Genomic DNA, 14,263 nt, shown 5'->3' on the forward strand with positions numbered 1-14,263 from the left:
CCGGTGCACTGTAATCTGACAGACAGCACTTCTCTCGCTGCAAAGCTCCATTCAAAGTTCCACCCATTTCCGCACTTCTTCTCCTCCCCAAAAAGCTGTTAAAAAGGTCTAGAGAGTGCTACAGTATGAATCATAATACCCATAAAACCTAGCGGTCAAACAAGGAAATGGTTCCAATTGTTTTCCCACCATTCATATTTCCCATAGGGAATTTTAGAAACACTTTAAAAAGGGCTGTGTTTTGTGAAGGCTTACCCTGGTGTGATGTTTTGATAACCGTGTAAATCTCTCTAGGACATGGTGACTTTTATTAATATGTTCGCCTGTATTCCCCCTCTCCCGAAAAAAAACGAACCACTAGTTAACTGCTAATGTGGCTATCATAGAGAACTACAAATGCCATGATGATCTGGACAAGACTGATGAATTGAAGGCAAAGGTATGAATCTCTGGATTAACTATCTAATGGTAGCTACATTTAGTAATGACTAAATTGTTAAAAAATAAAATAAAATGCATTGACAATTCTGTGAACTTTTTGTGCAAGTTTTAAATTGACACAATACCTGTTAGCAAAGGGGCAGGAGCTTGCAGGGATTTGTCGTCTTGAATGATGTCTACTTTGATGCTAATTAGCTATTTCGAATCTGAGTAAATAGAGCCGAATATATATATATATATATATATGTAGTTCCACCAATCTGTCTTACAGCCTCTGCATATGACACATCATGACTAATTCTATACCTCTGAGCCTCTCTCTGCACCTGGCATCCACCAAATGCTGCACTATGTTCCCCCCACAATTACAACACTTAACCTGCTTCCACATTCACCATCATCATGTTCCCCTCCACACTTGGCACATCTTTTCCTTCCTTTACAATGAACAGCTAGCTACATGTCCCATTCTTTGGCATTTAAAACACTGCAATGGGGATGGGACACATTTTCTGACATTGAAACTAAGGAATCCTATTTGTACTTTCCCATGCATAACCTTCTCAAACCTGAGTAGCACTGATAGGCTTTCACTTCTTTGACCTTCTTTCCTACTGATCAACCTTTTTGCCTCAATCACTCTTCCTCCCTTCACATTTTCTTTAATAGCATCTATGGGCATAGATATTGGGACTCCCCTCAATCTAGCATAAGCACCAGGGACATGGCTTTTAATCTTATTCCCATTAAGCTTTTCCATTTTCAGAATCTTCTCTTGCTGAGCCTGGCTACCACATTAACAGTCTATCATTTCTAATGAACTGAGCTAATTTCACTTACCTCTTTCTCTACGACATTAGTAAGTCAGATGGGGTGTAAGTGGTTTCGTCAAACACTATCACCACTCCAACACATCATTACTCTTGCTTCCTACCTTGGCCCTCCTTATGCTTTCTTTACTAGACATTCCACTGCTTTCTGTATCATGATCTCTCTTCTTCCTGTCTTTCCACTACTGGCTATTCTGGTCCTTGACTCTCATCCTCCCACTCCATACCATCAGAACTGACACCCATATTGTTCGCACTCCAGCACAGCTGTTGCTTCACCAACTTTTTCTCCATTTCCTCCATTTTGTCCGCACTACTAGCCGCCATTTTGACCTTCTTTCTGCCGAGTGGCTCTCTTATGTGCACTGAATACAGAGACTTATCCCGAAGCCACTCCTGTCCTGTTGGAAGGTGAACCTTCACCCCAGTCTGAGGTCCTGAGCACTCTGGAGCATGTTTTCATCAAGAACTGACTATACTTTGCTCCGTTCATCTTTCCCTTGATCCTGACTAGTCTCCGAGCCCCTGCCGCTGAAAAACATCCCCACAGCATGATGCTGCCACCACCCTGCTTCACCATAGGGATGGTGCCTAGTTTCCTCCAGATGTGACGCTTGGTATTCAGGCCAAAGAGTTCAATCTTGATTTCATCAGACCAGAGAGTCCTTTAGGTGCCTTTTTGCAAACTCCAAGCGGTCTGTCATGTGCCTTTTACTGAGGAGTGGCTTCCGTCTTGCCACTCTACCATAGAGGCCTGATTGGTGGAGTGCTGCAAAAATAGTTGTCCTTCTGGAAGGTTCTCCCATCTCCACAGAGGAACTCTGTCAGAGTGACCATCTGGTTCTTGGTCACCTCCCTGACCAAGGCCCTTCTCCCCTGATTGATCAGTTTGGCCAGGCTGCCAGCTCTAAGAAGAGTCTTGATGGTTCCAAACTTCTTCCATTTAAGAATGATGGAGGCCACTGTGTTCTTGGAGACGCTCAATGCTGCAGATATTTTTTGGTAGCCTTCCCCAGATCAGTGCCCTGACACAATCCAGTCTTGGAGCTCTACGGACAATTCCTTCTACCTCATAGCTTGTTTTTTGCTCTGAAATGCACTGTCAACTGTGGGACCTTATACAGACAGGTGTATGCCTTTCCAAATCATGTCCAATGAAATTAATTTACCACATGTGGACTCCAATCAAGTTGTAGAAAAATCTCAAGGATGATCAATGGAAACAGGATGCATCTGAACTCAATTTTGAGTCTCATAGCAATGGGTCTGAATACTTATTTAAATAAGGTATTCCTGTTTTTATTTTTTATACATTTGCTCAAATAAAAAAACAATTTAATAAACTGTTTTCGCTTTGTCATTATGGGTTATTGTGTATAGATTGATGAGGACATTTAAAAAAAAAAAAAAAACATTTAGAATAAGGCTGTAACGTAACAAAATGTGGAAAAAGGGAAGGTGTCTGAATACTTTCCGAATGCACTGTATATTATTTAGGCTAAGGAATGTATTTATGAAGCTACCTACTTCATTAACAAAAACAGGTTTGGAGAGCTTTCACAGACACAGAGGCCGATTCCGACCCGAATTAAGTGTGTGTAAATAGAACTTAATTCATTTTTTTATGCACTTTTGTCTCTATGGGTATTCTGACCTTGAACTTAAGAATGGGCCCGATTCATACTTAGGAAATGTATGCCTTTCCTACGCACTCCTCAGTAGTTGGTATTCAGACTTACCTTAAAGGGCTTTGCAGGTGTTGTTCCCTTGCACGCTGAATACATTTAATTACACTGCTGAAAACCCTCCCACTTGCTGGCCAACAGAATTTCTTGTGCCATTTTCATTCAATAGGGTTTTCATTACATTTAACTAAAGCCATACCTTTAAATTTGGTGTAGCCTTAAATAAAATTTTCTCGACAGACTCATTAGACTATATTATTTAGGGTTAGGAAAGTATTTATGAATAATATAAAAAACAGGTTTGGAGAGCCTTTACGCACTAAATATATTGGTGAATCAAAAATAGTGGTTTGATTCATCCTGAAAGTTGGCATATGCAATTGTTCAATTCATGAACTATTGGAAGGTAAGTACAATAGGGGTTGAACAGTAGTCCTATAAATCTACCCTAATAATCATGGAAATGTGATGACACCAGTGCACCAGGTAGGCTTGGGCGATATCCAGATTGTCATACTGTTCTTCTGCCATCCTGAGATTTACAGTATTAGCACAACACAAACACATAGCACAACACAAAAAAAGACCATTGGGCCTCTAATACCAAAATCCTAACAAAATTAGCACAAGTAATAGTGAAATCACACAGACGCTGTTAGCTAAATGCTAATGAGGGAAGACGAACATAGACTAATTGCAAAGACAGGCAAATACAGCTCAAAGTTATACAAGCATAGCTAGTAGCTACCGAATGTCATTTTCAGTGAGTGTGGACATTTACAAGCGAAAGTAAACAATATAAATTGTGTGAGGGATCCTGAGAGGATTCATGTGAGTAGGCAGAGACTAATAGAGAGAGATGGGAAGAATATGTGTTTCAGTAAGGTAGGCATTCATAGCTATGGTTGTCAATTGTACTGCAGAAATGGATCGAAAGTCACATAAAATAGAGATAGTGGTGGCAGCGGCAGAGAAATACTTGGGATTGCAAGGTTTTACTGCAGAACAGTTGCAGGGGGTGTTGAGTGGTAGTGTTCTGTCCTCCCAGACCGTTGGTCTGGAGTAGGATTGGATAGGGTAAATCGTGGAATGTGGTGGTGTTTAATATTTTTTTTTACAGAGGGCTATAGTTGGCAGGATAATATTTCCTTTTCCCCAATTTTACAATACTGTATCACAAAGATTTAAATATATATATATTTAAATGTAACCTTTATTTAACTAGGTAAGCCAGTTAAGAACACATTCTTATTTACAATGACGGCCAGTTGTGATACAGCCTGGAATCTAACCAGGGTCTGTAATGACGCCTCTTACACTGAGATGCAGTGCCTTAGACCGCTTCCTATGCCGGGAGCCTAAATGTTGGTAGACAGTGGATAGCCTCACACTCCAGTACAGTAGGTGGCGGTGCATGCACCTTAAATTGAATGCGATCCGCCAACACAATCCTAAAGAAGACAAATTGTGCAAATGATGTACGCTTTTCTAAAGGAAGAGCAGCATGAGTACATGGTGCACAGAGAAGGGAAACAATTATAGGGGAAAAAATGGCAGCTGTAAAGATAACTCAGATGATATATTGGTTTTACTTCTAAAGCACATCAGCCGTTATATCTGATGGCAAACATCTAGTAGTGAATTGAATACCACACGTGACTGGCTGTCCTGGGGAACTACGGTAAGCTTCATAATGTTAAATAATGTGACAGGTGAAATGAAGAACGCAACCTGCTTTATCTCCTAATCTATTGCACAAGTTGACTGCAGCACAGGAGGTTGGTGGCACCTTAATTGGGGAGGACGGGCACGTGATAATGGCTGGAGCAGAATAAATGGAAAGGTATCATCAAACACATTATGAGCAGAGCTCCCCTCAGCAGCCTCCACTGGACTGCAGGTATTAACTTAAATACATTTGAATATTTGTAGTTACTTTTTAAAAACTTCAAAGACATAGTTTTGATGGTATTAAACAATGTTTGAGCTTATTCCAAAACATGGTATACCACCAAAGCCAAGCTCCAGGTTTAAACTGCTAAGTATGGTCTGTGTTGCATAATGATTCCAATAGACTACCTATCCCAAATTGTTGCACAACGTGTAATACGTTAGCCTAATATGATCCACTACTGCTAGCGACTCTCAGGAACAACCACACAAACGTGAGAGGAAAGAAAGGTCAACTAACACAAAGTGACAGTTATAAATGTATGTGGGTCTAACTGACGGTGGCTATCAATAGTGGCTAATATTTAACACTTCAAATTGTGAAATAAAAATAATAGTGGAAAGCAGAGGCTGCTGAGGGGAGGACAGCTCATAATAATGGCTGGAATGGGGTCAATAGAATGGCATCAACCACATGGAAACCATGTTTGTCTTCGATACCATTCCATTACAGCCATTATTATGAGCTGTCCTCCCCTCAGCAGCCTCCACTGGTGGAAAGTCCAGGCGTTTAATTAAAAAACATTCTAGAAATCAGAAATGCCACTATACTGTCATGTGTGCATGGCTACAGAAGCCTATAGGTTGGGTCTCAATTACATCCCTGCAAGTTATAAGAACAGCATTTCATAAACGGCACTGTGGAAAAGGTGATACGCTTCAGTTTGCTGCCAAATGACTGGTTTCACATCTCCAGTGATGATAAGGTAAAACAGATCTAAAAGAACTGTCATTTACATTTCCAATCCCCTTATCCAGATGAACTCATTTACCTAGCTCTTATTAACAGCTCGTATCAATTTGTAAATTACAGGGCATGGAGAATGGTGTTATTTGTTGGAAAAAAGTAATGTTTTTCCACTTGGAACTGACAGGTTACTCGACATTCATTGTTCCTCACGCATAAAGGTGGTGGAATTCAAGTCAGTCAGAATATGCATATCTGTAAACACACCTCTGCCACACCTCCATCCCTAACGAATACCTGGCTGGCACATGCATTTCCCCATGCTTAAGGTCAAGGTCAGAATGCGGTAAAAATTAAGTCCCATTTAGGAACTCCCCCCCTATGTAAATAGTTAATGATTCATTCATAAAATAATGTAGTGTAATGTCTTTTTTCCATAAATAACACACCAAAATACAAACAAACAATAAAGGGGTTTATTCATCATCACTGCCAGCACTATTATCATCATCACAATCATTTCCATCAATGATAGGGTCTGCTCTGTGTGTATTAAGACAAGAAACAAGTGCACCAATTCATTTTTCCTCAGGTTTGAATGTTTGTTGTAACAAAAACATAGCAAAAAAATGGTGTGCATATAATATTTATAAAAAAAGTAAAATAAACCGTTTACATTATCAAAAAAAAATAATTCTCTGAATTTCCCTGTGCTCATTAATATTGATTAGGGTTTTATTTTAAGGACCCACCCTGATTTAAAGCATTGTTCTAAAAGCAGAAATTAGATGAGGCTGTGAATATTCATTATGTACAAACATCAATATTTTTGAGCACAGGGATACCTTAAAGATGAAGAGCCACACCCCATTGGTCTGACGAGTCTTTACTTTTTTCTACTGCGATTGACTGGTCACACCTTTGTCCCTTCTCTCTCTGTCCTGTGATGCACACCCTCCAAGAAACCATGTTGACAGTTGTGATCAGCGTAAGGGATGCTTGGGAATTTTCTTAGAACTGTGTAAGTCAAAAACATGGCTGTCAGGTCAAATGAAAACTTCTAGGTGAAAAGACAGAAAGTAAAAGACAGACAGGACTCACGTTTTTGAGGAACTCCTCAGCAACGATACGGGCCCTGGCGTTGACAGACAGCTTCATCTCACTGATCTCCTTGTCGATCTCTTCCATGAAGTGGATGACAAAGTCCACCAGCTTGTGCTTGTACATCTGCTCTGTGTGGAAGTTGGTGATGAGGAAACTGATGTCATAGCCCTGCGGACAAATGAAGGAGAGGGGGAGAGATAAAGGAGGGGAATGATGAGTAAACACTGTGTGAGACCGTTTTGCTCTTTGCACTGCCAATTGTTTATGTAAATATTTTATTTGAAAGTGTGAAAATATGACCGCTTGAGTTCTCTAAGAGGGGAACAAATATTCTCTTAATGTTTCAACTCAAACTGTTGGTTGCACCACCAGTCCCTCTCATTTCTCACCTCCACTGGTTTCCTCCTCAGGATGAAGAAGTTCTCTGCTCTCATCATCATGAAGCGCATGAACTTATGGCACAGGATCTTCTCAATCTCATCTGCCTTCAGGGACACAGCAAATCACACAGCAGTCAGACTTAGCACCCACCAATCACAGGCTACAGCTGTAAAAGCCAGCAATCATACACCAGGTAGTAAAAAACAACTAATCACAGTATACATTTCATGTCTATGACAAACCAGCACACAATCATCCTCACATAACAGGGGGAAAAAAAGGGTAGAGCTGAGCTTACATCTCTGCACTTCTGTTAGGGTAACGACAATGATGGAGGAAAAGATAGGTGTTCCCTAAATATGAATAAAGCATGAAAGTCACCAAAATCAAGCCTGTTAACTGCACAGAAGGACAAGTTAAACACGTTGGAATAAGTAGTCTCACTGACCTGCTTGACAGCGATGCTGACTCGGACTGAGTTGATGGAGCCCTCGATAAGAACCTTTTCCTTGTCATTACGACTGATGATGACTGGCTGCAGCAGCAACTCTTTGCTGCTCCTGAGGGGGATAGCATACACCAAGGTCAAACACCTGAAAACACACACTATCCCGCACACAGACACACAGGGACTCACCGGACCTCCACCTCTGGCTTGTTGTGGCGCTCCACCACCTGAGAGGAGAAGTTCTCCAGACAGAGAGCGGCCTGCAGCGTGGCACGCACAGCGTTGAGGTACGGGCGCAGAGTCGCTGTCTGAGGGAGAAAGAGAGGAAGAAAAGTTAGAAGATGAGAGAGGGGATCTCCCCCATACACTCCGCCAAATACCCCTACCACGCTTTACTTCGGTACTATAACGAAGAGGCCCCTTCCCTAAATCCTATTTTAAATCCAAGAGGGGGAGTGAACTGGACCGCAGCCTCTGCCTCTCTTACCACCTCACTATCCTCTAAAACTATTAGCTAAAAAGGCCCTTATCCTTATTCCTACACCACCATCTCTCCTTACAAACTGAGGGCAAAAGTACTGTCAGGCATGCAGGCCTAGACCTGCAGCTAAAATTCTTTGCATACTGTGTCTTCCATAGCAATGGCTCATGGTTGGGCTGACAACACACAGCTCAGCAGTGCGTATTTGATACTGCGGTTTCTAACAGCTCAACACTGGTTTGACCATCACAGAAACTCAAACAGTCAGTAAAAGTTCAAATAGGCCTAACAACCCAAATGCAAAACAATAATGTTTACTGTGGAACATGAGTGAAGTCACCATTAAATTGATACATCCAGGAGTCCCTCAAATTGAAAAAGAGGAAGTATATTGACCACATGAGTAAAGTGCATTCGGAATGTATTCAGACCCCCTTTTTTTTTATTTAACTAAGCAAGTTCCCCTTTGACTTTTTCCACATTTTGTTTGATTACATCCTTATTCTAAAATAGATTAAATAGTTTTCCCCCCCTAAATCTACACATAATGACAAAGCAAAAACAGGTTTTTAGAAATGTTTGCTATGTTTTACATTGAATAATGCCTATAATAGATAAGGATGGTGTGTACACATTGGCTCTGGCCTAAGGCCAGTAGAGTGCACTGCCATTACATTCATTTTCAGGATGACAATATCTAGCTACTTCAATCCAGTCTGCATCTGATTTGGGCCGAGAAAACATTTGATTTGAAATGTTATGTCACATGCGACGCATACAACAGATGTAGACCTTACCTTGATCCTCACTCATAAGCCCTTAACCAACAATGCAGTATTTCTTTTAAGTATAAAAATATTTGCAACATTTTTTTTTTATTATAAACTAAAGTCAAATAAAGTAACACAAAATAACAAGGTTATATACAGGGGGTACCGGTACTGAGTCAACGTGTGGGGGTTAGTCGAGGTAATTGAGGTAATATGTACATGTAGGTAGCGCTAAAGTGACTATGCATAGATAAACAGCGAGTAGCAGCACTGTAAAAAAGAGGGTCAATGCAAATAGTCTGGGTAGCCATTTGATTAACTGATCAGCAGTCTTATGGCTTGCAGGGTAGAAGCTGTTAAGGAGCCTTTTGGACGTAGACTTGGCGCTCCGGTACTGCGCGGTAACAGAGCGAACAGTCTATGACTTGGCTGGCTAGAGTCTTTGACAATTTTTAGGGCCTTCCTCTGACACCGCCAGATATAGAGGTCCTGGATGACAAGAAGCTTGGCCCCAGTGAAGTACTGGGCTGTACGCAGTACTCTCTGTAGCACCTTGCGTCGGATGCCAAGCAGTTACCATACCAAGCGGTGATGCAACCAGTCAGGATGCTCTCGATGGCGCAGCTGTAGAACTTTTGAGAATCTGAGGACCCATGCCAAATCATTTCAGTCTCCTGAGGGGGAATAGGCATTGCTGTGCCCTCTTCACGACTGTATTGGTGTTTTTGGACCATGATCGTTTGTTATTGATGTGGACACCAAGGAACTTGAAGCTCTCGACCCGCTCCACTACAGCCCCGTCGATGTAAATGGGGTGGACATTTCAGTGGGCAAGTCTTATTGCAACCCTATGTGTGTGAAATGCAATTAAGAGAAATCTAGACTTTGGACCTACCTACTGCAAAGCAAAAATAATTCAGGCAAGATGCAAGTGCATAGCTAGCTAGGTGGTGAGGACAAATGAAAGCAAATGTTGAGACAGGTCCCTGCATACCTCTTAAATACCTAGGCTGGCTGCCTGAGACTAGAGATTTCTGCTAACTAGTTAGACTCTTCTACCAGCTTGTCTTCGATATATTTTCAATGTGGCATGGGGATCTTTACTCATGGCAATCATTTTTTTTATATACCAGCTTGATAGATGACGTAAAAGAACGTGAGCTCCCTGCTTCACCATTACAGATTGCTAGCTAATAGTTACCCCAAAATGTATGTTTATATTTATGCATACATTTGAAAGGATACTTTAGTTTACAGTATTTGACACTAAATTCCAAACTAACAAACTAACCTTGTATCTAGCTACATCACTGGCTAAAAACAGATTCTCACTTTTGGGTGGGGATGCTAACTGACGTTAGCTAAGCTAGCTAGCTACCAAACCAAATCCAGCAATAAACATACACATGAACGCAAGCAAGGATCGACATACTGCTCATCGTATGACTGATGTTGAAATAATGTCGAAATGTCTTTATTTTCATTGTAAAAATGATAGCTACATTCTCTTACCATTTCTCTGTATCCGCTGGGGGAAGACGGAAGTACACTTACCAAGGCTCTTCCGTGACCCTCTGCGCTCACTGGAACATACTATGTACAAAACTTCATAGGGGAGCCTATATCGTTAAGACAAAGATTTTTCTATACAATTAATTGTTTGAATGTAGCAGACAAACATGTAATACTTTTTTTATTTAAAAAAAATAATTGTTGGTGGTTTTCATTATTCGGTTACACTATTTCCCAATTTATATAGCATGAGAACATTTTGATAATATAATTCACGAGTAGCAAAATGTTCATATAAAAGAGAATTCTGAATTATTTTGGATTCTCTCATTCTTCATATGAGAACAGTACTCAATCTAGAAATGGTTAAACTGAATGATAAGGATTTGTCTCATTATTCGTATCAATCTAAAACGTGTCTGACTGGTGTTTTCTTCCTTATAAGGTAAAAGGATCTCTCCACTATTTTGCCAATAGGGGGGAAACTTACAATGGTCTGTTTCCATAATCTTAGTGGGTTTTATGGTACAATAATCTGATTCTGTATTATTAACGATTTAATTTTGTGATTCTAAAAGAGCTGCTGTGTGCAAGCTAGGTGCTCCAGAGCCAGATTCTGTCCTATTAGATATTTGCATTTGTTGAGTGTGCAGGCCCCATGTGTAAATTGACTAAACGACATATGATCTTGAAAACGATTGTACCGTTACACACTTAAATTGCCCTGTTGTGTAATTAGCTCCTACCCTCAATCCACCACTAAAGGCATGTCATGTGAACGGACAACAGAAGAGAATGAGAGACTCTGAAGATGCTGTGTAGTAATAGAAATAGAGCAATCGAAGTTGTTTTTTTTTTGGGGGGGGGGGGGGGGGGGGAGAGATTCCATTAAAAAAAATAGAATGACACACCAAATAAATATGTAGGCTACATGTATGCACTGCGGAGGCCCGTTGGAGGCTTGACAACTTAAGAACATCAGAATGTTGAAAAATATATATAAATGAATGTGTCTGCGTTGATGTTCATAAAACTCCACAGACCTGCTCTTGCACAGTGGAACCCAGAACGATATGTGACCACTTGATTACAGCGACACCATTTTGCCAAGGACACCCAAACCAGAGTAGCCACCACAAAGCCCAAGAGCCTGACCCTTTCTGGAAGTTGCTGTAGCCCTGCTTGGGATATTTAGCCTATATTGGCAATTGGTTGAGACACAGGGCCAGTTCTAGCTTGGTAGGCTATGTCGGGGTGGGAAAATGGAAATTGGGCCAAGTTGGAGATAATAATGCATTTAGGTTATAGTTTCTAAAAATATATATATTTTAGAGTTTGAGATGCATGAATACACCACACTAAAAGCTAGATTGGCTGTTTTAAAACGAATTGCCTGCACGATTTATGTTCACTACTTTATTAAATCTATGAAAATCAATTATATACATTGATAGTTCACCGCTGTTTTCTTTTATTCTGGAATAAGGTATATTGTAACCATGTGTTCAAGCTATTCAAATCAAAGTCATTTCAGAACCAAAGTGTTCCAATCGTTTACAACACTTATCAAGATCTGTTGCCGACACCTAATAGTGCTACTCATCACAAATAGATACTTTACACAATGGTCCTCGTTTAGTAAAGTTCGACAAAGCTTAATCAATGTCTTGCAAGATCACATAACAATTAGCATTTTATGTAACATAACCAAATATAATAGCATAGCAGGCCTATAGGCTAATGTTAATGTTACACCTATCGAGATTTTAGGACGGTTAGCTGTATAGTTAAAAAAAAAAAAAATGTATGTGCCAAAACTGAGCCACTAGGCAGGATATACACTTTCAATGAAACAAAATACAAGGTTAAGTTTGTTAATACCATGCGCTCCAATTCACTCAACAGTTTTTGCTGCGACACATAATGTGTCTGCTAATACAGGACTAGTAAGGGCCAAGTGCATTACATTTGTAATTTTTATGTCATTATTTTTATCAATTGCGACTTTTCAGCGGGCGCTGCAACACCTTCTTCCCGTGGCTATGAGACCAACCAGAAAATATGAAGCTGAACAATATGGGGAGAAACTCATTGAAATTGCTTGTCTCATTGACAAACAAACGAGTCCAACATGCATAATTAAAGAAAATAAGCTACAATAGTTTTCTGACATTGGTCTAAGTATAGTAAAGAGACAGTGGAGGAAATTATCCTCACATTCAAATCTAACGCCTTAAATACAAATGTTTCTATGTTTGTCACAAAATGCAAAAAAGACAGTGTTAAGGTATTTATTTACAGAGATTGACAATCACTTCAATGCCACCTTTCCTGAAGAGACAATACAATGCTCATCAAATAGACCTAGTCTTTTAAACCATCAGTTTCTCAGAATTACAAATACACTTTCGCAATGTTGTCAGCCACCTCGAAAAGAATGAAAAGCCACGATTAGGATTTCCTGGTCATATCCGTAAGGGGAAACCTTTGGGTAAAGGTAAAAACATGTGTTACAATGTAACATTTTGTAGCAGGGCATCTCTCGGACTGACAAGTGACAACATAAAACTGGGGGCGTTGCCTGTTATTCAAAGCAACACTACACTCATGGTCCCTCTGACAATACGCCACTGAGGCAATCATTGCCTTTCAGAAAATAAACAAAGAAAACAACTTTTAACCTATAATAATCCGTTGATTATGCATTGTATGCCAGTGAAACAAACCATGGAAGAAAAAACTACAACAAAAGATGTATAAAAATAAAAATCTCAAATAAAGTTCTGTATTTGATAGCGACTAGGCTACTTCTTCCTCGGTGACTTGGCTGGTGGCTTGCTGGCCTTCTTCGGCTTCTTGTTCTTCTGCGCAGCGCTCACCTTTTTGACACCCAGTTTCTTCAGTTTAGCCGCGGGCATCTTTGCATCTGGTGCCTTCTTCGGGCTGCTCTTCGCCTTGACTACGGTTGCCTTCTTGGTGGTCGATGCTTTGGCAGTTTTCGTGGTGTTCTTGGCTGGCTTGGACTGTGTCTTTTTCGGTACCCCTTTCGCGAACTTATCTTCATTGAGCCTGAAGGAACCGTTCGCCCCCATGCCCTTTACTTGGATCAGCGTGTTGTTGAGTACCAGCGCTCGGATGGAATACCGCAGGTAGGTTCGCCCATTCTGCTCATCAAACCAGCTTGCCTTCTTGGCTTCATTATAAATTTTTACCAAAGACGAACCGCTTCGCTCATTCAACTTTTTGACAGCGTCTAGCACAAGAACACTGTATTTGCCAGGTTTATTCTTTTTTTTCTTATTTTTCTTTTTCTTGGCTGGTTTAAGGCTACTTGCCACTGGAGCCTCCTCCGCGTTTATAGTCACCTCCACCTCGCTTTTCACCATGACGTTTCCTTTGAAACCAAGGTGGTTCTGCAATGCACTGTTATCACCGTCGGGTTTGCTGTGAATGTGGGTGTGTGGTGGATTGGCTTGCCTATATAACTACCAAACGGACGTGATTGGGAACAACAACACAGAGTGCGGAAATGGTATGTTGGAATATGTGCTTTTAGATTTTTGTTTGGAGGTGATTTTATCGTAATTGGACTGGTCGTTATTGTATAACCAGCAACTTTTCTGAAGCCTAAGCGATGCATTATGTTCTGTATTGCGCTCACATCGGTCCATGTCGAAATCTCAAAGAAAACAGTGGATGAGCAGAGGGCACTCCACACTCGCAGCTCCAAATAGGAGGGGGGCACCCACTTCAGGAGAAAAATACTTGAAAACGGTAAATGATTTGACAAAATACTACTTGCAAATCAACAGTGTAGAGTATCGCCATTCGAAATGGATCAATGATATCCCGATTAAATGAAATACCACTGCAACACAAAACGTTTAATTCATGTAAACTAACACAAACGCCCTCGCGTGGCAGCCTATTGACAAATCGAGATTTATTCCCTATCATGCGCGGCACCAATACT

The 14,263-nt window shown here is 40.6% G+C and overlaps 2 protein-coding genes across 2 annotated transcripts; both read right to left on the reverse strand.

Moving 5' to 3' along the window:
* Positions 1-6,056: 6,056 nt before the first annotated feature.
* LOC106565555 (actin-related protein 2/3 complex subunit 4) lies at positions 6,057-10,362 on the reverse strand. The gene is made up of 6 exons (XM_014132813.2): positions 10,291-10,362; positions 7,717-7,835; positions 7,528-7,639; positions 7,088-7,183; positions 6,696-6,866; positions 6,057-6,611 (listed from the first exon to the last, which is right to left on the reverse strand). The coding sequence occupies exons 1-6, from the start codon at positions 10,291-10,293 to the stop codon at positions 6,606-6,608; spliced, it is 507 nt and encodes a 168-aa protein (XP_013988288.1). The 5' UTR covers positions 10,294-10,362; the 3' UTR covers positions 6,057-6,605.
* A 2,205-nt stretch (positions 10,363-12,567) lies between these two features.
* Positions 12,568-13,739, reverse strand: h1-10 (H1.10 linker histone). Its single transcript, XM_014132812.3, has one exon. It carries the CDS (start codon positions 13,674-13,676, stop codon positions 13,095-13,097), a length of 582 nt encoding a protein of 193 aa, XP_013988287.1. The 5' UTR covers positions 13,677-13,739; the 3' UTR covers positions 12,568-13,094.
* Between the last annotated feature and the right edge of the window lie 524 nt (positions 13,740-14,263).

The sequence above is a fragment of the Salmo salar genome, chromosome 12, assembly GCF_965601325.2.
Source record: "Salmo salar chromosome 12, fSalSal1, whole genome shotgun sequence".
NCBI classification, from domain to species: domain Eukaryota; kingdom Metazoa; phylum Chordata; class Actinopteri; order Salmoniformes; family Salmonidae; genus Salmo; species Salmo salar.

Coding starts and splice junctions, on each gene's coding strand:
- LOC106565555 (XM_014132813.2), bottom strand. Junction 7,640..7,716: donor AAGCCAGAGGTGGAGGTCCG/GTGAGTCCCTGT, acceptor TATCCCCCTCAG/GAGCAGCAAAGAGTTGCTGC. Junction 6,867..7,087: donor TGAGGAGGAAACCAGTGGAG/GTGAGAAATGAG, acceptor ATTTGTCCGCAG/GGCTATGACATCAGTTTCCT.
- h1-10 (XM_014132812.3), bottom strand. CDS start 13,676: ATGGTGAAAAGCGAGGTGGAGGTGACTATAAACGCGGAGGAGGCTCCA.